Here is a 23,186-nt window from a genome sequence, read left to right on the forward strand (position 1 = left end):
TTCTTTTCCCAGATTAGGGAAGTTCTCAGCTATAATTTATTCTAATAAACCTTCTGCCCCCTTTCTCCCCTTTTTTTCTTCCGTGATTCCTATGATATGGATATTATTGCGCTCTGTGGAATCACTAAGTTCCCAAGTCTATATTTTGATCTCATAGATTTCTTTCCATCTTCTTTTCAGCTTCATTATTTTCCATAATTTTATCTTCTGTCTCTATCACCTATTTGATTCTCTGCTTCTTCCATCCTCACTGTGATTATATTCAGGCAGTTTAGCATCTCAATTATAGCATTTTTTATTTCGGCCTAATTTTTAGGACTTTTATCCACAGCCAGAGTTTCTATGGTGTCTTCTTCTTTCAAGCCCAGCTAGTCTTCTTGTGACTGTTGTTCTAAATTCTTGTTCAGATATATAGCTTATATCTGTTTGGAGCAAATCCCTGGCTGTGATCGTTTCTTGATCTTTCTTTTGGGGGAGAATTCCTCTGTCTTGTCATCATGTCTAAGTTTCTGTCTTTTGTGTATTATGAAAGTCTATTCATTGATCTCTGCTCTAATCTTAATCAGTTCTCTTTTTGTGCATGGCTTAGGCCTGTTCTTCTGTTCCATCTCCGGTTGTTTAAGGTGAGTATAGGGTCTTATTTTAGATTTTTTATTCTTTTGAGTGAGGCTTGGATGTCTATGTATTTCCCCCTTAGGACCACCTTTGCAGTATCCCATAGGTTTTGGACCGATGTGTTTTCATTCTCATTGGTTACCATAAATTGATTAAGTTCTTCTTTAATTTCCTGGTTTACCTAAACATTCTTAAGCAGGATGGTCCTTAGCTTCCAAGTGTTTGAGTTTCTTCCAAATTTTTTCCTGTGATTGAGTTCCAGTTTCAAAGCATTGTAGTATGAAAATATGCAGGGAATAATCTCAGTCTTTTGGTATCGGTTGAGACCTGTTTTTTTTTAATTTATTTTTATTATATTATGTTAGTCACCATACAGTACATCCCTAGTTTTCAAGTAAAGTTCCATGATTCATTACTTGTGTATAACACCCAGTGCACCATGCAATATGTGCCCTCCTTAATACCCATCACCAGCCTATCCCATTCCCCCACCCCCCTCCCCTCTGAAGCCCTCAGTTTGTTTCCCAGAGTCCATAGTCTCTCATGGTTCATTCCCCCTTCTATTTACCCCCCCTTTCTTCTTCCTCTTCTTCTCCTACCCTTCTTCCTACTTCTTATGTTCCATAAATGACTGAAACCATATGATAATTGTCTTTCTCTGCTTGACTTATTTCGCTTAGCATTATCTTCTCCAGTGCCATCCATGTTGCAGCAAATGTTGAGAAATCATTCTTTTTAATGGCTGAGTAATATTCCATTGTATATATGGACCACATCTTCTTAGTAGCAAAGTCCACAATAGCTAAATCATGGAAGGAGCCAAGATGCCCTTCAACAGATGACTGGATTGAGACCTTTTTTTTTTGACCCAGTATATGGTCTATTCTGGAGAAAGTTCCCTGTGCGCTTGAAAAGAATGAGTATTCTGTTGTTTTAGGGTGGAATGTTCTGTATACATCTATGAAGTCCATCTGGTCCTGTGTGTCATTCAAAGCTCTTCTTTGTTGATTTTCTGCTTAGATGATCTGTCTGTTGCTAAAAGTGGGTGTTGAGGTCCCCTACTATTAACGTATTATTATCTATATGTTTCTTTACTTTGGCTAACAGTTGGCTTATGTAATTGCACGCTACGCTGTTTGGGACATAGATATTTAGAATTGTTAGATCCTCTTGTTGGATATACCCTTTAAGAATAATACAGTGTCCTTCTGTATCTCTAACTACAGTCTTCAGCTTAAAATCTAATTTGTCTGATATGAGAATTGCTACCCCAGCTTTCTTTTGAGGTCTGTTGGCATGAAAAATGGTTCTCCATCCCTTCACTTTCAGTCTAAATGTATCTTTAGGTTCAAGGTGAGTCTCTTATAGATAGCATATGGATGGGTCATGTCTTATCCAGTCTGCAACCCTGTGGCGTTTTATGGGAGCATTTAGGCCATTCACATTGAGGGTGATTATTGAGAGATATGATTTTATTGTCATCATGTTGTCTGTGAGGTCCTTGTTTCTATAGATTGTCTCTGTAAATTTCTGCTCTGTATCACTCTTGGAGTCTTCTTATATAGAACCCCCCTTAATATTTCTTGCAGGGCTGGCTTGATGGTCACATATTCTTTCAGTTTCTGCTGGTCTTGGAAGCTTCTTGTCTCTCCATCCATTATGAATGACAGCCTTGCTGGATACAGTATCCTTGGCTGCATGTTCTTCTCATTTAGTGCTTTGAATATGTCTTGCCAGCCCTTTCTGGCTTGCCAGGTCTCTGTGGACAGGTCTGACATTATTCTGATGTTCCTCCCTCTGTATGTAAGGAATCTCCTCCCCCTCGGCGTTTTCAAGATTGTTTCCTTGGATCTAAGATTTGCAAATTGTACTATTATATGTCATGGTGTCAGTCTGTTCTCATTGACCTTGGGAGGGGTCCTCTCTGCCTCTTTCCCCAGATTAGGAAAGTTCTCAGCTACGATTTGCTGAAATATATCTTCTAGACCTCTCTCCTTCTCCACCTCCTCGGGGATCCTGATAATTCTGATATTGGAACATTTCACTGAGTCAGTAGTCTCTGTCAGCTTAGTTTCTTGAAATTGGAATTGTTTTTCCCATGCCAACTCTTTTTCCTTCTTTTCTATCATCTTATTCTCTAGCTCACTAATTCCTTCTTCTGCCTCGTTTACCCTGGCAGGCAGAGCATCCGGTTTAGACTGCATTTTATTCATAGCATTTTTAAGTTCTGCCAGATTAGTTCTCATTTCAGCCCTTAGAGATTCCATATTTTCGTTAATATTTTTCTCAAGCCTATACATCATCTTGATAATTGTTACTCTGAAATCCATTTCTGACATCTTGGTTATATCCGTATCCATTAGTTCTGTGGCAGAGGCTTAAGTTTCTGTTTCTATCCTTTGGTGGTTCCTCCTCTTTGTCATTCTGATGAGGTGTGGATGCAGGAATGTACAGAGTCCAAATTATTGACCAGGACCCAAGCAAGATGCACCTGTTTTATAGGGACCTTAGGGATGTGGGCTTCTTGTTCTTGCAGCCTGCCGTCTGGGGGAGGGGCCTGCCACGCTGATACTCAGGCAACCATATTTGGGCAGAGTTGCCCTGCCCCCTGTGGGGGTGGGTGGGCTCAGTGAGAACCATTTTTTGGGGGCTTTTGTTCTCTGGTGGCTTCCCCTGGCAGCTTTCTGTGTCTCTTCTGAGAGTCAGAGCAGCACTCTGTCTCAGAACAGAGAAATCGCAGTCTGCTCTTCACTGAGCTCTCCAGGCCACACTGACTCCATTTCTGTCAGTGCCACTAAAAACCTGCAGTGTCCTGGGTTGTGCGCCCCACAGCCGCTCTCCCAGTCCTTGCTCCCAGGGCTGGCACTTCTCCGCCCTTTGTGCTTCTAGAACTGCCAGCTGCCACCAGTTCGCACGCACGCTCCTGAGTTCCAGGTTTCAGTCTGGTGTGGTGTCCTAGAGACCTTTCCCCACCGCTACTAGTCTGTGAGTCTGTGCCCTGTCCCCAGTGTGGGTGGCTTTTGGGTTCCTGGCACAAGTTCATGGAAGCTCTCTCCTGTGTTTCCATTTATCTTCCGATATCTGCCCTCAGACTCTCGGCTCCCCAGTTTATAGCTCAAGACCAACCACCAGAGAAGTTCTGTTTGTAGAGATCAGATATATCTTCTTATATCTCAGGCTGTTTTCATGGGTGTTCAGAATGGTCTGGTAGACATCCAGCTTGATTCAGGGGACCGGTTGAAATAGGGTCCCCTACTCCTCCACCATCTTACACCCTCCATATCATGAAGCTTATTATGTTTCCTCTCCTGACTATATTAAGAAGGGGTCATACTATCCAGGGCCTGGAGTTTCAGGAAGTCTTTGTGCTGTGTGCTGGATGCTCTCTGCTGTCACGTTTTGGCTGCACTTTCCCAAAGGTCAATCCTCTACAGAGGTCCTCCTTGCTTGTAGTGGGGAGTGTTTGGACTTTTAACTGGGTGTGCTTTGATTTGTTTGTTAAGATAACCTCTCATCAGCCACATTCTCTCCCTCCAACTGTGATTGTTTTCTTTATCCTCAGATCAATTTCCTAGTTGTTCAGAAATGATTTGAAGCTCATCTAGCTGCCTTCCAGGGACAAGACAAGCTCAGGGCCCCTTAGAGCTCCACCATATTGACACCTCTCTGAAGGCACAGATTTGATATATCTGATGTTAAACTCATTTTAACATTTTCTGTTTTCTTGATGTTAGCTTCTTCAGGGTTTAGTGTTTTGATTTTTAAGTGTGATGTTCGTTATACCTTGTTGGATTTCCTCAAATATCTTTTTTTCCATTTTTTAAAACTTAAATTCAATTAATTAACATGTAATCTATTATTGGTTTCAGAGGTAGAGGCCAGTGATTCATCAGTCTTATATAATACCCAGTGTTCATTACATCATGTGCCCTCCTTAACGTCTATCACCCAGTTACCCCATCCCCCACCTCCCTCCTCTCCAGCAAACCTCAGTTTGTTTCCTGTGACTAAGAGTCTCTTAGGTTTATCTCCCGCTCTGATTTCATCTTGTTTTTTTTTTTGTCTCTTCCCCTATGATCCTTTGTTTGTTTCTTAAATTTGACATACGAGCAAGATCATATAATTGTCTTTCTCTGATTGAGTTATTTCGCATAGCATAATACCCTCTAGTTCTATCCATGTCATTGCAAGTGGCAATATTTCATTTTTTGATGACTGAATAGTATGCCATTGTATGTATATACCACATCTTCTTTATCCATTCATCTGCTGATGTACGTCTGACTCTTTCCATAGTTTGGTTATTGTGGACATTGCTGCTATAAATGTTGGGATGGAGGTGTCCTTTTGAGTCACTACATTTGTATCTTTGGGGTAAATACCTAGTAGTGCAATTGCTGGGTCATAGGGTAGCTCTATTTTCAACTTTTTGAGGAACTTCCACACTGTTTTCCAGACTAGTACCAGCTTGCATCCCCACCAACAGTGTAAGAGGATTCCCCCTCAAATATATTTGAGTATTGAAGTTTTGTTCATATCTGTGAGTTTCTAGACACTTTCAAATATTTATAGTATTGAATGCTGGAGTATATTTCTTCTCCAACATGAGAAAGAGCAATGTAGACTCTTGTTCTCACTGGAAACGGATGTGCAGGGGGAAGGATGGGTGACATGCAGCCAAGGGACTTTCCACTGCTTGAGTGATTTCTCTCCTTGACTTGGTAGATTCTTGCCTCCTATATATTGTCTGTTGGTCCTGCATCCCCCCTTGGCAGTTAAGTGTGTCAGAACTCCTGACATATGGAAAAGGGCTTTGTCAAGAGATTTGGAATATCTCTCCTCCTCTCTAGGAGAGACTAGCTCCCTATATCCTTCTTTTTTACCCTGCCTCCTCCTTTATGTCTCTTAATTCTGGCATTTTCCTGGATTTTCTGGGAAAGGGCCACAAGAGAGTGCTTCTTTCTTCTGCTCATGGAATGATAAATTTTGACATGAGATATTCTTTCATGATGTGTCAAGATCATGAATTCCAGCTCTTTGAAAATCTGATAGCTTTCAATTTTACTATTAAAATACAAACATCTCTGAGCAAGTCTTATTTTTTTAGTTGGGATTGCCACTGAAAACCTAGATATTTATCAGTGCTAAGGTTACTTGTTTTGTTTTAACCTTTACCAGTGGGTCAGAGTCCACTGAAGATAAAACAATTATTTATCCAAAAGTTCAAAACAGTGCATGTTTGGTGATCAGCTTGCACTTAGTATTTATAAAGGCACTGGATACCAAGCTTTCAACTGCATTTACAGAAAGCATAGCAATGGATCTCTTCATAGTTCTGTTGATATGTCTTTCTTGTTTGATTCCTTTCTTTCTGTGGAATCGCAGCCGTGCCAAAGGGAAGCTGCCGCCTGGCCCCACTCCTCTCCCAATTATTGGAAATATCCTTCAGATAAATACTAAGAACATCAGCAAATCCCTAAGCAAGGTGAGTATGATTACTTTCCTTTTCGTTGTCTGCAGTTAGCACCTTATATCTAAATAAAATATGATCCCAGACACCATGTTTTAAGACCGTGGTTTGAACAGGAAGTGTCTGTTGGATACCCAGGCATGATTTTGAGTGATACACAGCTGGAAGGCTGCCAGAAGGGAGTGAGATCCATGAGATGATTGTTGAAATTGCCGAAAGAAGGAATTCCCTGTCCATGTTGTGACCAGGTCTCCTTTTTAGTAATTATTCTTTGGTAAACTCTAATGGCAATGAAACTGCTTTCAATTAAAAAAAAAAAGAAACTTTTACTGATATGCAGTGTCACAACACTAAAAGTTTCATAAAAGCACACATTTATTTAAGTCAAGGAAATAACTCATGATTCCAGGATTTTCAGTTTCTATTATATTTGCTCAATGAGTGAGTGAATAACTCCTCTATTCCTAGCTATTTAAATGGCAATAGCTCTCTAAATCTTGAAGGAATTGTCTGAAATCTGTCTTCCCTGAGATAGCAAGTAACCAGAACACAGCCTGTGGAAGCTCCTTTCTGTGTTTTGGTCTGTGGACTCAAAGGCATTATGTCAGCACCCAGCTCATCCACTTGTAAACTCACAGCGTTCAGCAAATTTTAAAAATCTCTCTGAGCCTTAATTTCCATTTCTATAAAATGTGAATAATAATTGTATTTTGCACATATTCCTTGAGTATATCAGGTATTGAACAAGTTACTGAATGCCTGCTTTGTATTAGGCACTCTGTTGGATGCTGGGGTATTTCAATGGTGAATGAAAAACAAAGACCTAGCATTATGGAATTTATAGTCTAGAGGGCAGCCATGTATTTGTAAAGTAATCATGCAAATGAGTGCCTGATTACAAATCATGTTACAGGGACACAGTAGCAAGAGGCCATGGAGTTTGGAGGAGAAGGGATGGGAGGAATAGTCAGCAAAGGGTTCTCTAAGGAAGTGAACCTGGAGCTGAGTTCTAAAGAATGATCAAGCATTAACCAGACAAAATACAGATGTAAGTTTGTTCCAGGCTGTTTCAGTCTGGAGGAGACTTACTTGTTGGCGTCTCTGAAAGAGGACCAGTTTGCTTATAGTCCAGAGAGGAAATGAAAACATGGTGTGGGATGAGACTGGAGAAGTAAGTAGGGGCCAGAGCATGTAGGTCTTTAAAGGCTTTTAAGAATATTGTTTTTAGCGGTGCCTGGATAGCTCAGTTATTTAAGCATCTGACTCTTGATCTCAGCTCAGGTCTTGATCTCAGGCTGTGAGTTCAAACCCTGTGTTGCGCTCCGTGCTGGGCTTGGAGCCTACTTAAACAAAATATATTGATCTTTAGCTCACGAGCAATGCGATGCCATTAATGTGCTTAGAGAGGACTCTCATGTTAGCATTTGCCTTGTGAAAAGATCACTCTGGTTGCTTTATGGAGAATGATTTGTAAGGTAGCAGGAGGACTCAAACCTTGGGTAAGTTGCAAGAGTGTAGGTCCTACATCATTTAGAATACCAAATAAGCTGCCATGACAGAAAGATCCCAATAACACAGTGGCTGAAAGAAGACAGGAGCTTATTTCTGTCTTACAGAATGATATAGAGCTGAGGGCTATTGGGCTGCCTGTCTTCCTTGAGGTCATCCAGAGAACCAGGTTTTCTCAGTCTTGTAGTTTATCATCCTGGGTACCTAGGCTATTGGTCTCATGTGCACGAACACAGTGGGGCTATCTCCGTGCTGTCATTTCAGTCCATGGCTAGGGGGAGCGACGGAGGGCATGCATTTAGCATTTATGCAGGATGTGTGTAGGATTTGCACACATCATTTCTGTTAATAGCAGTTCATGCAGGGGCGCCTGGGTGGCGCAGTTGTTAAGCGTCTGACTTCGGCTCAGGGCATGATCCCAGTGTTCTGGGATGGAGCCCCACATCAGGCTTCTCCGCTAGGAGCCTGCTTCTTCCTCTCCCACTCCCCTGCCTGTGTTCCCTCTCTCACTGGCTGTCTCTGTCAAATAAATAAATAAAATCTTAAAAAAAACAGCAGTTCATGCAAACTTAGTCACATAGCCACACAGGGAAACTGGGAAATGTCTGTGACTAAATCACCAGTTCCTTATGTATTATTAAAATCTAGAGATCTCTGGTGCTAAAAAGATGTGGAGGGTGGATAATGAGGGATGATTATGAGTCTACACAGGGGCCAAGAGGAGGAACTTGCCTTAAGCAGGATGAGAAACACACCATTTAGTGTAACTATAGGAAGGAAGGGGAAAATTGGTGTTGTTATAGATTTGGCAGATAAAAGTTAATAAAATAATATGAATAAAATCCATAACATAGCCCCTGTCACATAGTAGGAGCTGAATAAAGAATAAACTGTTGATGATGATGGTAATAATAATAGCAGTGTTACCAATTACAATGATAATTACCACTTAATGTGATTTATTAAATTACTAGTTCGAGCAGTTGAAATCTTCTATAATGGGTGAGTGAATATTAAAATGTCTCTTCGGTAAGATTAAAACTATTTTCCTCACTTATCTACATTCATTCCTAGTTTTGAAATTCTGCTACTCTTGCACCTCCTGTTCATTTCCCAGCTAGCAGAGAGTTATGGTCCCATGTTCACTGTGTATTTTGGCATGAAGCCCACTGTCGTGTTATATGGACATGAAGCAGTGAAGGAAGCTCTGATTGATCGCAGTGAGGAGTTTTCTGGAAGAGGCGGTTTCCCAATGGTGGACTGGATCACCAAGGGGTTAGGTATGTCTCTATTTGGGGAATGTATGTGGGTTTGTAAGTTGCAAAGACTCCAAACAGGCTAAGGGATAGAGAAATTGTAAGTACTTAGAGAAGGTTATAAAAACAGCATAATTCCAACATTTTTCTACAAAGGATCATTAATCCATATTGTAGATAATGAAGGGGACACACAATGCCTCCGTGAAACACTAGATGCAATGAAAGGAAATCATCTAACAGTTACCATTCTATGAATTTGTGTTCACTTTAAATTATGGCCAGTTAAGATAATGTTCATTTCATTTAAGATAATAAGAGACTGAGAGAAAAGAGAAGGGAGGAAAATGACTCAAATACCCTAGTCACCAACATTTTGCTTTCTGGCCTGAGTCATGGTTGCCAAGAGACTATTTTAGGAAACTCCCATAGTGTGCATGGAGCCAACATAGGTTTGAAGTATTTCTAGCCTTGCTTTCAGTCTTTTATTCTTCTTAAAAAAAAAAAAAGCATACGAAATATTTGAATCCAACAGAATACAAAACATAAAGCACAAATTTGCTTGGAGAAGAGGATTATGGAAAAACGCATAGTGAGTACATATGGATTGCATGTGATCTTAGAAAAAGCTTTTTAAACTGAAGTACTTGAACTGTCTTCCATTTGTTTTGATGCTGGCCTTAAACTATCCAGTCCTCTGGTGGGTCACTGGGTTTCTGCAAAAGGAGATAAGGCCTGAATGGGGTCATTTCTTCTACATTGTTCTTTAAAATCTTTATGGACAAGTTTCCTCTGAGAAACTTATTTTTTTTCTCCTGATCTTGTCCTGGCTCCAGAAGTCTGACTGAATTTCACTGGTGTTGAGGCCATGTTTCATGGAAGAGATTTAACAAACACAGGGGACATGTGAAAATGAGGAGGAACAGATATTCATGAACTTTCCAGTGCACAAGAGCAATCTCTCCTTCTCTTGAGAATCGACTCTGTTTATTGCCTTTCCCACAATTCATTTACAACATGCAAAAATCAGCCCTGAAAATGTCACCTAGGACTTGGATTCACCATGATTTATCACCTGTGTGATCACAGAGCAAGCATTTTGCCTCCATGATTATCAGTAAAATAGGGGACAAAACACTTGGTTCACAGAGTTATTCTGAGGTCTGAAGGAGCTAACAGATGAAGATGAGTTGAGTAATACGTCAAACCCAGAGTCTTGACAGATCCTAGGCAGGGTCAACAGGAGGGCGGTAAAGCAGGGCTTGTTGCAAATGCCTGTGGCTGAGACCACTCTGTTTACATCCCTGCTTAAGTGTGACTGTCATGTTCTGAGATGAAGACGCTCAGCTGCAATTCATGGTAATGGAGGTCATTCCTCTCTCTGTCTCTCTCTCTTTGATAGGAGTTGTTTTCAGCAATGGAGAAAAATGGAAGCAAACCCGGCGCTTTTCCCTCACGGTTTTACGGAATATGGGGATGGGAAAGAAGACTATCGAGGACAGAATTCAAGAGGAAGCCTTGTGTCTGGTGGAAGCGTTAAAAAAAACCAATGGTGTGTATTTCCTTATGTAATTAACAGTACTAGCTTGGGAAGACTATATGCTATTTGAGATAGGCTACAGAGAGATCTGATGGCTCAAGCACAGAAGTTGCTTTTTTGCTCCCATAATAGTAATGAGAGGTCAAGTGGTTGGCATAACAGCCTCTTCAGGCACTAGGTTGATGGGAGGCCTGATGTCTCTCTTCAGCACAAGGCTTCCAGTATCACCCAGAATTCATCTCTTTGCATGGTAGCAGAGAGCAAAGAACAAAGCAAAGAGCAAATTGTGTTTTCAGTGGGCCAGGTATGGCAATGGCACACCAAACTTCTCTCACATTCCATGGGCTCTAACTCAGTCACAGGGCCACACCAACTCTAAGAGGCACTGGGAAATGTCGTTATCTGTGTTCATAGGAAAATGGGGAGAACATGGATTTTGGTAAGAAACTAGTAGTTTTGGCCATAATACCTTGAAAAATGAAGCAATGTCCCTAGTAACTTCTTGAGAACATCACAAACATTTCACTATAAACATATGACAAATCATTACGTTGGGCACTTTATACTTACACACTGCTGTCAATCTTCTCTCAGTAAAACTAGGGATAAAAAAAAAAAAAGCACTGGTGCTTCAGTGGTAGGATTCACACCCAATCCTTCTCAGTGCTTAGGGCTGCATTTTAGCTCACCTGGAAGAGTCTGGGTGTGAATGGAGGGAGTCTCAGGAGCACGAGTTGGCTCAGTGTATATGTGTGTGTGCACATGCAGGACTGGGAGGGAGGTGGAAGAGAAAGGGGTGGGTAGGAGACTTGGCAGGAAAGGAGTAAGATCAGGATCATGAGATATATGTGGTTTTTTGAAGCTCAATATTTAAATATTTTCCAACTAAATGCTATTTTCTATGTGGTGAATTTCCATTGTGTTACACATACATATATATACATATATATACTGTGTGTGTGTGTATATATATATATATATATATATATATATGGCAGAGGGAGTGAGAGAATCTTAAGCAGGCTCCACACTCAACAGGGAGCCTGACTCAGGGCTTGATCTCACGACCGGGAGATCATGACCTGAGCTGAAACTACGAGTTAGATGCTTAACTTACTGAGCCACGCAGGTTTCCCTGACATTGTGTTTTTTAACTGATGGTATATAAATTCCACACAGCTTGTCGTGACTTTTTTTTTTTTGCTGCTATTAATATAAAAAATGCAATTATTAAAAATATTTGCATGATTCTTGTTTCTTCCTTGGAATAAATTTCTGGCAGTGGCTGTAGAGTGTGAGGGAATATCAGTTAGACTTTTGATGTATACTATTACAGAGGAATGGGTAAGAGACCTGGCAGAAGAAGGGATTTGAACATACATAGTTTTGTAATTTTCAACTTACTTTATTAAATATTTTCATATGTTTAATTTCTGTTTATCAAGAACCTTATTAACAGACTACTACAGTATTTCATTATTTTGGATTTTCCTGACCGATGCTCACCCACATTCTGCCCGATCCCTCCAAGCTATGGGGCCTTCACAGTCCTGGGTAACCCATTTCACCGCTGGGTAACTCTGACTATTGAAGCGTTCTTTTACATGTTGGGAAGAACATTTTTGGTTATAACTTCTACTTTTTGATCGCTGCTAAGTTTTCTTTTTCTCCTTTTGGAGTTATAACAGTCTCACAGAGGCAAGATGTATCTCCCACCCCAAATATGGTTTAGATGTTGAGACTGATGGTACCACACACACCCCATTTGGATGTAAAAAGTTTATGACTCACAAAATGAGGCTTTCTGTGGAGGGTGGGGCAGCTCCTAGGCAGATTAAGAAACAGCTTGATAGGGGCGCCTGGGTGGCTCAGTTGGTTATGCTTCTGCCTTTGGCTCAGGTCATGAACCCAGGGTCCTGGGATGGAGTCCCGTGTTGGGCCCCTGCTCAGCAGGGAGTCTGCTTGTACCTCTCTCTCTGCCCCTCACCCTGCTTATGCTCTCTCTTTCTCATTCCTGTCTCTCAAATAAATAAATAAAATCTTAAAAAACACCACCACCACCTTGAGAGCAGGGAAAGGATACTGCCTTTATGTTTTTATGGTGGTTAAGGGATGGGGTAAAGAATGAGTTCCTGTGTGCAGCTTAGTGTTTGTATAGTTTCTGTGTCCTGCTTCCAAAGGAAGGAGACTTTTAGCTTTCTTTCTTTTTTTTTTTTTAACATTTTATTTTTTATTTGAGAGACAGAGCACAAGCAGGGAGAGGGGCAAAGGGAGAGGGAGAAGCAGACTCCCTGCTGAGCAGGGAGCCCGATGTGAGGCTTGATCCCAGAACCCTGGGATCATGGCCTGAGTCAAAGAAAGACATTTAACCGACTGAGCCACCCAGGCGCCCCAACTTTTAGCTTTCTTATCAGCTTGTCCAGATGTGAAGAGAAGAAAAGGTGAGGTTCAAAAGTTGTCGGCAACCAAACATCAAAACATGGAGTCGTGTTTTATATATAGGAAGCCTGGTTCTAATACTGTAGTGTATTTTTTCAAATATCCAAATGGCACTCCAATTTCTCTCATTATTGTTCTCTTCTACAAGAAAAGCATACCCAGCTTTTCAACCATGTTTTATAAAATAAGGATTTCAAGTTTCTCCAGTCCCCTGAACTTCTTACCAGGTTGCTGAGCTTCCTGTGGGCATCATGAAGAAATATTCACACTGACAGCTAAACTTTACACCTTTCAAGATACTTTTTTTTATTTTAATGTTTTTTTATTATGTTAGTCACCATACAGTACATCCCTGGTTTTTGATGTAAAGTTCGATGATTCATTAGTTGCATATAACACCCAGTGCACCATGCAATACATGCCCTCCTTACTACCCATCACCAGTCTATCCCATTCCCCCACCCCCGCCCCTCTGAAGCCCTCAGTTTGTTTCTCAGAGTCCATAGTCTCTCATGCTTCATTCCCCCTTCTGATTACCCCCCTTTCTTTATCCCTTTCTTCCCCTACCGATCTTCCTAGTTCTTATGTTCCATAGATGAGAGAAATCATACATCTTTCAAGATATTTTTAAGTGACCTCCTTCTTGTGAATTATCTTTTGGCTCTTATTTGGAGAAAATGTGAATAGAATACTTGGGGAAAATTAATAAAGGACTGGATTAGATAGCTTTGTTTCAGGAAACAATAAATCTTAGGCATGTTGAGTTTACAGTGACGATGACATGTGCAAGTAATCCTTATATTTAAAAGAATCCCAGAAGTCAACCCTTCTCAGTCATTTTAAACAGTCAAATTCATATGAAAATTGTGCTCTAACTTTTAACTTCTGTTTTTTTTAGCATCTCCCTGTGATCCTACTTCCCTTCTGGGCTGTGCTCCCTGCAATGTGATCTGCTCCATTATTTTCCAGAATCGTTTTGAGTATGATGATAAAACATTCTTAACCTTGCTAGAATATTTTCACGAAAACCTCCTAATTTCAAGCACCTCCTGGATACAGGTAAGGTCAAGGTTCTCTGAAATGGGAAATAATTTTCTAGCTAATCTATTGCTCATGCTTACCTCATCCCTTTGTCCAGTTTACAAATGGCTAAAGTAATTTTTATCAAAATAGCATTTGTAACCAATTAGTTATCAAATCAATTTTAAGTATTGAAATGAAATTTTAAACATGAAATAGAGGGGGGCACCTAGGTGGCTCAAGTTAAGCATCAGACACGTGGTTTTGGGTCAGGTCATGATCTCAGGGGCGTGGGATCGAGCCCCTCCTCAGGGTCTGCACTCAGCAGGGAGACTGCTTGAGATTCTCTCTCTCCCTCTTCCCCTCCCCACCGTGCTTACTTGCTCTCTCTCTAAAATAAATCTTTAAAAAATTATTTTAAAAACCATGAAATACAGTAATAGAGAAATGTAGTACAGTGCATCAATTATAGCAAGGTATTTTTTTGAGAAACTGTTTTTATATCCATAGATGACGAGGGTGAAGATGTAAAATGTATTTCTTACTATGGTGCAGAGTCAGAAAACGGTAGTGATCTATGTTGTATGACCATTAAGAACTAAAATTATGTGTGGATCATAAGGTCATGTGTTCCACCTGGAAAGGACTCTAGAGAACAAGGAGTCTACTCATTTTTTGGAACAGGAAACTGAGATATTAAGCATATTTTCCAAAGACAAGGAATTCCTAGCCAAGGCAAGGAATGAGCTAGACCCAGAAGCTAGATTTCTCCGTTCTCTCTATAGTTTGATACAAGCTACTGGCCTGAATAAATGGCTTCAGTGACTACCAAGGGGATTCAGTCACGAGGTACTGTCTAAAGTAGAGTCATAAACTCTAGGACTGGCCTTGGGCAGATGAAGAAGGGCAATGTGCATATTCCTGAGGGTATAAAATCTCTAAGCTAAGTAATGTGGGCATTTCTTTAATCTTTCTGATGCAGTTTCTTCATTACAAAAAAAGGGGGTGAGCCCTGCAAACTTTTTAGGTGACTCTGTAGAAAAACGTTTAGTCAAACTGGGATGAACACTGTGTTCTAGCTCTTACTACACTGATGTCTTAGAATGGTTGACTGACCTTTCTGAACCGCAATACTCTCCTTTGGGAAAAGATGGTAAGCTCCTGGATTCCTTCACAGAGGTATGGCTAGGAAATAAATTTAAATGGACTTGAAATTGCTTTGTGACTTGTGCATACTGTAACTCCAGACATCTTGTCAGTTCCCTCTCCTTCAAATTCCAAGTGTGTTCTGGAGCAGGAAGCATGTCTTACTCACCTTTTTCTACTCAGCGTATAACTAGGAGTGTAATACATAACATGGGCCCTTAAACTTTGCTGAGTGAATTAATGAATGATTCTTTCCTCTTTCAGCTCTACAATGCTTTCCCTCTTTTAATACATTACCTTCCAGGAAGTCATCATGTGTTATTTAAAAACATTGCTAACCAATTTAAGTTTATTATGGAAAAAATACAAGAACACCAAGAATCCCTGGACTTCAGTAACCCTCGGGACTTTATTGACTACTTCCTGATCAAAATAGAAAAGGTATAATGTGACCCTTTAGCTTGTGGGTGGTGTGACTCATGGATTAGCTGTGTTCTTCCCAATAAAACTGGGGTATCAAAACAAATGGTCCTTCCTAAAGATGTATTAATTGCATGTCTAACCCATTTCCTGTGCAAACCATATTGGATACCTTGAGATATTTCTAAATTCTCACTGAAAATGACTTTACAGGTTTTACATTTATTGTGTTAAAGCTGGTTCTTTATTTGGGGGCAGATTGAAATATACACTCATACACATTCAAGATTAATGATACACAACATATCATCCTTCATGAAATAAGATCAGAAATGGGATGATGTAACAAATGAGGTAACACAGGAATGGACAGGAGTCTACAAATGCCTACTTTTGGAAAGGCACTAGGAAATCTTCACAGATGAGGTAGGTTTCGAAGAAACCGTAGCTTTGACCAACAGAGACAACAAAGTAGGCTCAGGGAATGAGAAGTGCAGTGATCAAGTGGGTGGAATTTTCAGACAGGTGATCTTGGTTGTAACTGAGGAACTGTCATGGGTGTAATGACTGATGAGTTGGGAATAGTGATGCATTTTGGGGGGTGGGTGGTTCTGGAAGTTTGAATGAGAAAGTTAGACATTATAAAATAGGTAATAGATGCTAGAATTGATAGTAGCAGTGAGGACAATAAAAATTATGTTTCAAAGAAATATTAGAGCAACTGATTGACTCTAGGGGACGAGAAAGTGAAGAATCAGAAAGGACTTGTTCCAAGTTTATAACTCTGATTATATTTTAACGGTTGGACAGAACCCTAGCAGCTATCTAACTTGACCTTCAGCCGTAGCGCTCACACCAAATAACAGTGTCATATTGAGTGAAGTTACTTCTGAGACTCTCTTATTTATCAAGTAATTGTAACACATCATTTCTAGGAAAAACACAATAAACAGTCTGAATTTACCATGGACAACTTGGTCGTTACCATATGGGACGTGTTTAGTGCAGGAACAGAGACAACGAGCACCACCCTGAGATATGGACTCCTGATGCTGCTGAAGTACCCAGAGGTCACAGGTATGGTCGCAGGTGTTGAGCAGGGTGCAATTCCAGGTCGAAATGGGCAGGTGACACTGACAGCTATCCCACTCTTCACCTGCCCAGACAGTGCACAGAAAAATTTTCCATCATTCATACATCTCCCCATCATTGGATAAATTAAATTCAAATTATAGTACAAAAAGATAATGAAATATTTAAACAGCAGCAGAGATTTGAAGGGCAGAGCTCACTGTTTCCCCTGCTGTGGTGGAATGTTCCTGATCTGCGTTGGGACAGATGCAATAAGCAGAACTGTCTTAGGATCTAGAAGAATCAGCCTTCTGCTTCTCTAAATGGGTATCATTTGATATGCCTTCAATGTCCAGATAAATATATTTATGTCAGAATATATTTCTACTCAAATGTATTTGCAGTGTGAGGATTGGCTCAACAGAAATGACAGTCTTTCTTTATCAAAGAGACTCAGTCCCTAAGGAAAAAAGTTACATACAAATAACATCCTTTTCAAATATACTCATCTGGGCAAAGAAACTCTTCTTCACAAATATAATTTCTCTTGCAAATGCAACCTTTCCACTTTTCTCCTCTTCTTTTCTTGCGTGCTCACCGAAGAGGGTATTTCCCTCACTACTGTATCATGTTCTGTGCTTTGGCACATTGAGACACTTTTAATACAATTAAATCTCAGGAGGCTTATCTCCATGATGTCACCACCAGATTATTCTCCTTTGTTTAAGGTCCTCCTGTCCTCCCTGTCTAAGTAACAAGTGCTTTCCCAGTGGTGAGATCTAGAAGAACAGCTTCGAAATTCCTCTGCTATCACACATTGTGGGATCTAATGGCACTGTGTTTCCTTCACGTGACACATTCTTTCAGCCAAATAACTTCCCTCTGGTTAGACCTATGTTGATTATGACTACGAATACCGTAGGACATTTTTCTCCAGACCAGTAAATCTGTGTACATGGCAAAAGTCTTTTTTGTGTCCTGGTTTCCCCATTGCTTCCATGTTCATTTTTTCTTGCATCATATCCATTTATATTTTCCTTTTCTTTCTTCCCATTTTCATTCCTTACTGCGCCATTCTCTAAGCATTCTGATTTTATAAGTCAGTTCCTAACCACTTTACATAATCCCTCTCTTCTAGATAAAAATCCAGCTTCTCAACCTGAGAAGGTGAAGTTTAAAACTTCTCTAAAATTCTTAAGTCTTCCTGATAGCCATCAAACCACAGAGTTATCACATGCTCCATGAACAAAGACACATACTTCAGGTAGTGGATCCACACCATTTGACTAGCAACATGGTACAAGAGAAAATGGGTTATAGACTAACCACAGTGGCTTCAGATTCTGACTGTACTGGTCCCGCATCTGTTTAGGAGAGATGCTACTTCTTAACATTCATAGAATCCTTCCCTCATAGGAAAAAGTTAATGTTTTGTTTTAACTAATGAATAGTCCTACCAAAACTGTACATTATTAAGATGATACATTTTGAAAATAAAGGAAAAATATAATTCACTAACACAGATTACTCTCAGTGATCTTATTCAATGGCGAAGATTGTGGGTTTGGAAATAAGAAAAACCATATAACACCTGGGTGTCCTTAAGAAATATATTTGCTTTTATGGACCTATTTCTTCATTTTTAAGACACATAAAATAAGACCCAAGACATAGAACTTTTTGAGGAATTATAAAGTAGTGCAGTACTTTGCACAGCAAGCCTGTCATGTTTTGCATTCTAAATAAATGTTAACTTCTGGGTTCTATGTACTGAGTCAAACATCTTATTCCGTTCTATTTATCAAGTATTTATTGCACTCGGTGGTTCTTACCCTCTTGGAACTTACATGTTTTAAAAAAGATTTTATTTATTTGAGAGAAGAGTGACACAGCATAAGGGAGGTGAGGGGCAGAGGGAGAAGCAGGCTCTCTGCTGAGCAGGGAGCCACATGTGGGGTTCAATCCCCAGAGTCCGGGATCATCACCTGAGCCCAAGGCAGACACTTAACAGACTGAGCCGCACAGGCACGTGGAACTTATATATTTAAAACAAAAACTGGGATACACAAAGTGGTCAAACAGCATGGTCTGTAGTGAGCTTTCAAGACCCCAGATACCTAAATTTATGAAACAAAGTACACAAAAGAGAGAATAAGAGTTGAATTTTATGGTACAATTATGGTTTCTATGTACATATATTTAAGTTTCCAATGAGATTCCAATTTGATTAAGAAACAAATTTGTTTTTTTTTTCTTTCCNTATGGAAGTAGCCGTATGTGATTTTCCCCTCCCTAAATCTCCTTCCACAATGTAACCATGATTAAGATGAAATCAAGGGGCACCTGGTTGGCTCAGTCAGTTAAGCGTCCGACTCTTGGTTTCCGCTCGGGTCATGATCTTAGGGCTGTGAGACTGGGTCCCCCATCCAGCTCCGTGCTGGATGAGGAATCAGCTTGGGGTCCTCTCCTTCTCCCTCTGCTCCTCTGCCCCCCATCCTCTCTCTTTAAAATGTATAAATCTTTCAACAACAACTACAAAAAAAGGTCAGATCAGAAGACCTTTCCATTTCACATAAATTCTGACTCCTGTCCTGCCAGCCAAAGTCCAGGAAGAGATTCACCGTGTGGTTGGCAGACATCGGAGCCCCTGCATGCAGGACAGGAGCCGCATGCCCTACACAGATGCTGTGCTACACGAGATCCAGAGATACATTGACCTCGTCCCCAACAGTCTCCTACATGCAGTGACTCAGGACATTGAGTTCAGAGAATACTTGATTCCCAAGGTGAGAGAGATTTCATCTCTACTACTAGTTAAGAATTTTTATTTTTTATTTTTATTTATATGATTTTTGTTTCAAGAGAGAAAGCAAGGGGGGAGGGCAGAGGGAGGAGGACAGACATTCTCAACCAGGCTTCAGCCCCAGCCCAAGCCCACCCAGGGGCTCCATCTCATGACCCTGAGATCATGACCTGAGCCCAAATCGAGAGTTGGAGGCTTACCTCACTGAGCCACCTAGATGCCCCCTCCTTAAGGATCCTAGGTTATCAAGCATTGCAGCAGTAGGATTATAGATCACCTAACCATCTACAGCTATGGCACAGTCACAGCCCAAGCGTCTTGCCCTCTGACCACAGGCTCCTTTCCTTTTACTTTCTTGATACAATTTTATAAATCAGAGTGCTTAGATTCCCACAGGATTTTCTTCATAGTATTCATCGCCAAGACTGGTTACTGCCTATGTCTTCTTCTGGGATTTTTGTGGTTTTAGGGCTTACGTTCAATTATTCAATTCATTTTGAGTTCCTTTTTGTGTCTGTTGTAAGATAGGGTCTAGTTTTTCCAACACCATTTAATGAAGAGACTGTCTTTTCTTGATTGTGTATCTTTGTGCCTTGTTAGAAATTAATTGGGCAACTATGCATGGGTTTATTCCTGGGCCCTCTCTTCTGTTTCATGATCTGTGTGTCTGTTTTTATACCAATATCATGCTGTTTTACTGACTGTCCCTTTGTAATACAGCTTGGAATGAGGAAGTGTGATGCCTCCAGGTTTGTTCTTCTTTCTCAAGATTGCTTTGGCTGTTTAGGATCATTTGTTCCATTTCTGTGAAAATGCCATATGGATCTTAATAGGGATTGTACTGAATCTATAGATGGCTTTCGGTGGTATAGACATTTTAACAGTATCAATTTTCCCAAACCATGGGCACAGAATAGCTTTCCATTTATTATGTGTCACCTTCCATTTCTTTCATCAGTGTCTTATACTTTTCAGTGTATAGATCTTTCACCTCCTTGGTTAAATTTATTACTAGATTTTTTTAATACTATGGTGAATGGGATTGTTTTCTTAATTTCTTTTATAGTTCATTATTAATGTGTAGAAATGCAACAGATTTTTGTATATTCATTTTTTGAAAAAGATTTTATTTATTTGACAGAGACAGCCAGCGAGAGAGGGAACACAAGCAGGGGAAGTGGGAGAGGAAGAAGCAGGCTCCCAGCAGAGGAGCCTGATGTGGGTCTCGATCCCAGAATGCTGGGATCACACCCTGAGCTGAAGGCAGACACTTAACGACTGCGCCACCCAGGTGCCCCTGTATATTCATTTTTTTTTTTTTCAGACAAAGCGGTGACAAGGCCCGCACATTTATTTATTTATTTATTTTTAATGATTTTTTATTATATTATGTTAGTGACCATACAGTACATCCCCGGTTTCCGATGTAAGGCTCGATGACTCATTAGTTGCGTATAACACCCAGTGTACCATGCAATACGTGCCCTCCTTACTACCCATCACCGGTCTATCCCATTCCCCCACCCCCCTCCCCTCTGAAGTCCTCAGTTTGTTTCTCATAGTCCATAGTCTCTCATGTTTCATTCCCCCTTCTGATTACCCCCCCTTTCTTTATCCCTTTCTTCCCCTACCGATCATCCTAGTTCTTATGTTCCATAGATGAGAGAAATCATATGATAGTTGTCTTTCTCTGCTTGACTTATTTCACTTAGCATTATCTCCTCCAGTGCTGTCCATGTTGTAGCAAATGTTGAGAACTCGTTCTTTCTGATAGCTGAGTAATATTCCATCGTATATATGGACCACAACTTCTTAATCCAGTCATCTGTTGAAGGGCATCTCGGCTCCTTCCACAATTTAGCTATTGTGGACATTGCTGCTATGAACATTGGGGTGCATATGGCCCTTCTCTTCACTACGTCTGTATCTTTGGGGTAAATACCCAGTAGTGCAATGGCTGGATCATAGGGTAGCTCAATTTTTAACTTTTTAAGGGACCTCCACACTGTTTTCCAGAGTGGCTGTACCAACTTGCATTCCCACCAACAATGTAGGAGGGATCCCCTTTCTCCACATCCTCTCCAACAATTGTTGTTTCTTGCCTTGTCTATTTTTGCCATTCTAACTGGCGTAAGGTGGTATCTCAGTGTGGTTTTGATTTGAATTTCCTTGATGGCTAATGATTTTGAACATTTTTTCATGTGTCTGTTAGCCATTTGTATGTCTTCATTGGAAAAGTGTCTGTTCATATCTTCTGCCCATTTTTTGATTTGTTTATTTGTTTCTCGTGTATTGAGTTTGAGAAGTTCTTTGTAGATCTTGGATACCAGTCCTTTATCTGTAGTGTCATTTGCAAATATATTCTCCCATTCCGTGGGCTGCCTCTTAGTTTTTCTGACTGTTTCCTTGGCTGTGCAGAAACTTTTAATCTTGATGAAGTCCCATAAATTCATTTTATCTTTTGTTTCTCTTGCCTTTGGGGATGTGTCATGAAAAAGGTTGCTTTGGCCGATGTCGTAGAGGTTGCTGCCTATGTTCTCCTCTAGAATTTTGATGGATTCCTGTCTCACATCGAGGTCTTTCATCCATTTGGAGTTTATTTTTGTGTATGGTGTGAGAGAGTGGTCAAGTTTCATTCTTTTGCATGTAGCTGTCCAATTTTCCCAGCACCATTTATTGAAGAGACTGTCTTTTTCCCACCGGATGTTTTTTCCTGCTTTATCAAATATTAGTTGCCCAAAGAGCCGAGGGTCCATTTCTGGGCTCTCTATTCTGTTCCATTGGTCTATGTGTCTGTTTTTGTGCCAGTACCATGCTGTCTTTGTGATCACAGCTTTGTAGTACAGCTCGAAATCCGGCATTGTGATGCCCCCAGCTTTGTTTTTCCTTTTCAACAGTTCCTTGGAGATTCGGGGCCTTTTCTGTTTCCATACAAATTTAAGGACTATTTGTTCCAGTTCTTTGAAAAATGTCCTCGGTATTTTGATCGGGATAGCATTGAAAGTGTAGATTGCTCTGGGTAGCATGGACATTTTAACTATGTTAATTCTTCCAATCCATGAGCATGGAATATCTTTCCATCTTTTTATGTCTTCCTCAATGTCTTTCAAGAGTGATTTATAGTTTCTAGAATATAGGTCCTTTACGTCTCTGGTTAAGTTAATTCCAAGGTAACGTATGGTTTTTGGTGCTATTGTAAATGGGATGGATTCCCTAATTTCTCTTTCTTCGGTCTCGTTATTCGTGTATAGAAATGCAACTGATTTCTGAGCATTGATTTTGTATCCCGCCACGTTACTGAATTGCTCTATAACTTCTAATAGTTTGGGAGTGGCTTCTTTTGGGTTTTCCATATAGAGTATCATGTCATCTGCAAAGAGAGACATTTTGACTTCTTCTTTGCCAATTTGAATACCTTTGATCCCTTTTTGTCGTCTGATTGCTGTTGCAAGGACTTCTAGTACTATGTTGAATAATAGTGGCGAGAGTGGGCATCCTTGTCGAGTTCCTGATCTTAAGGGAAAGGCTTCCAGCTTTTCCCCATTGAGAATAATATTTGCAGTAGGCTTTTCATAGATGGCTTTTATGAGATTGAGAAATGTACCTTCTATTCCTACACTCTGAAGGGTTTTAATCAGGAAAGGATGCTGTATTTTGTCAAATGCTTTTTCGGCATCGATTGAGAGGATCATATGGTTCCTGAGTCTTTTCTTGTTGATATGATGTATCACGCTGATTGATTTGCGAATATTGAACCACGCTTGCATCCCAGGTATGAATCCCACTTGATCGTGATGGATAATCCTTTTAATGTACTGTTGGATTCTATTAGCAAGTATCTTGTTGAGGATTTTGGCGTCCATATTCATTAGGGAAATCGGTCTGTAATTCTCCTTT

General features: G+C 40.3%; 1 protein-coding gene across 1 annotated transcript in view; it reads left to right on the forward strand.

Moving 5' to 3' along the window:
- The first annotated feature begins 5,258 nt into the window (after positions 1-5,258).
- The window catches only part of LOC103670756 (cytochrome P450 2C21), a 32,265-nt gene continuing 14,337 nt past the window's right edge, over positions 5,259-23,186 (forward strand). The window contains exons 1-7 of the mRNA XM_008699299.2: positions 5,259-6,100; positions 8,712-8,874; positions 10,253-10,402; positions 13,728-13,888; positions 15,260-15,436; positions 16,351-16,492; positions 19,085-19,272. Of these exons, the coding sequence (XP_008697521.1) occupies positions 5,933-6,100; positions 8,712-8,874; positions 10,253-10,402; positions 13,728-13,888; positions 15,260-15,436; positions 16,351-16,492; positions 19,085-19,272 (1,149 nt within the window). The 5' untranslated portion in view covers positions 5,259-5,932. The remainder of the gene's footprint in view (positions 6,101-8,711; positions 8,875-10,252; positions 10,403-13,727; positions 13,889-15,259; positions 15,437-16,350; positions 16,493-19,084; positions 19,273-23,186) is intronic.

This window comes from Ursus maritimus, unplaced genomic scaffold (assembly GCF_017311325.1).
Source record: "Ursus maritimus isolate PB19 unplaced genomic scaffold, ASM1731132v1 scaffold_7, whole genome shotgun sequence".
In the NCBI taxonomy this organism is placed as follows: domain Eukaryota; kingdom Metazoa; phylum Chordata; class Mammalia; order Carnivora; family Ursidae; genus Ursus; species Ursus maritimus.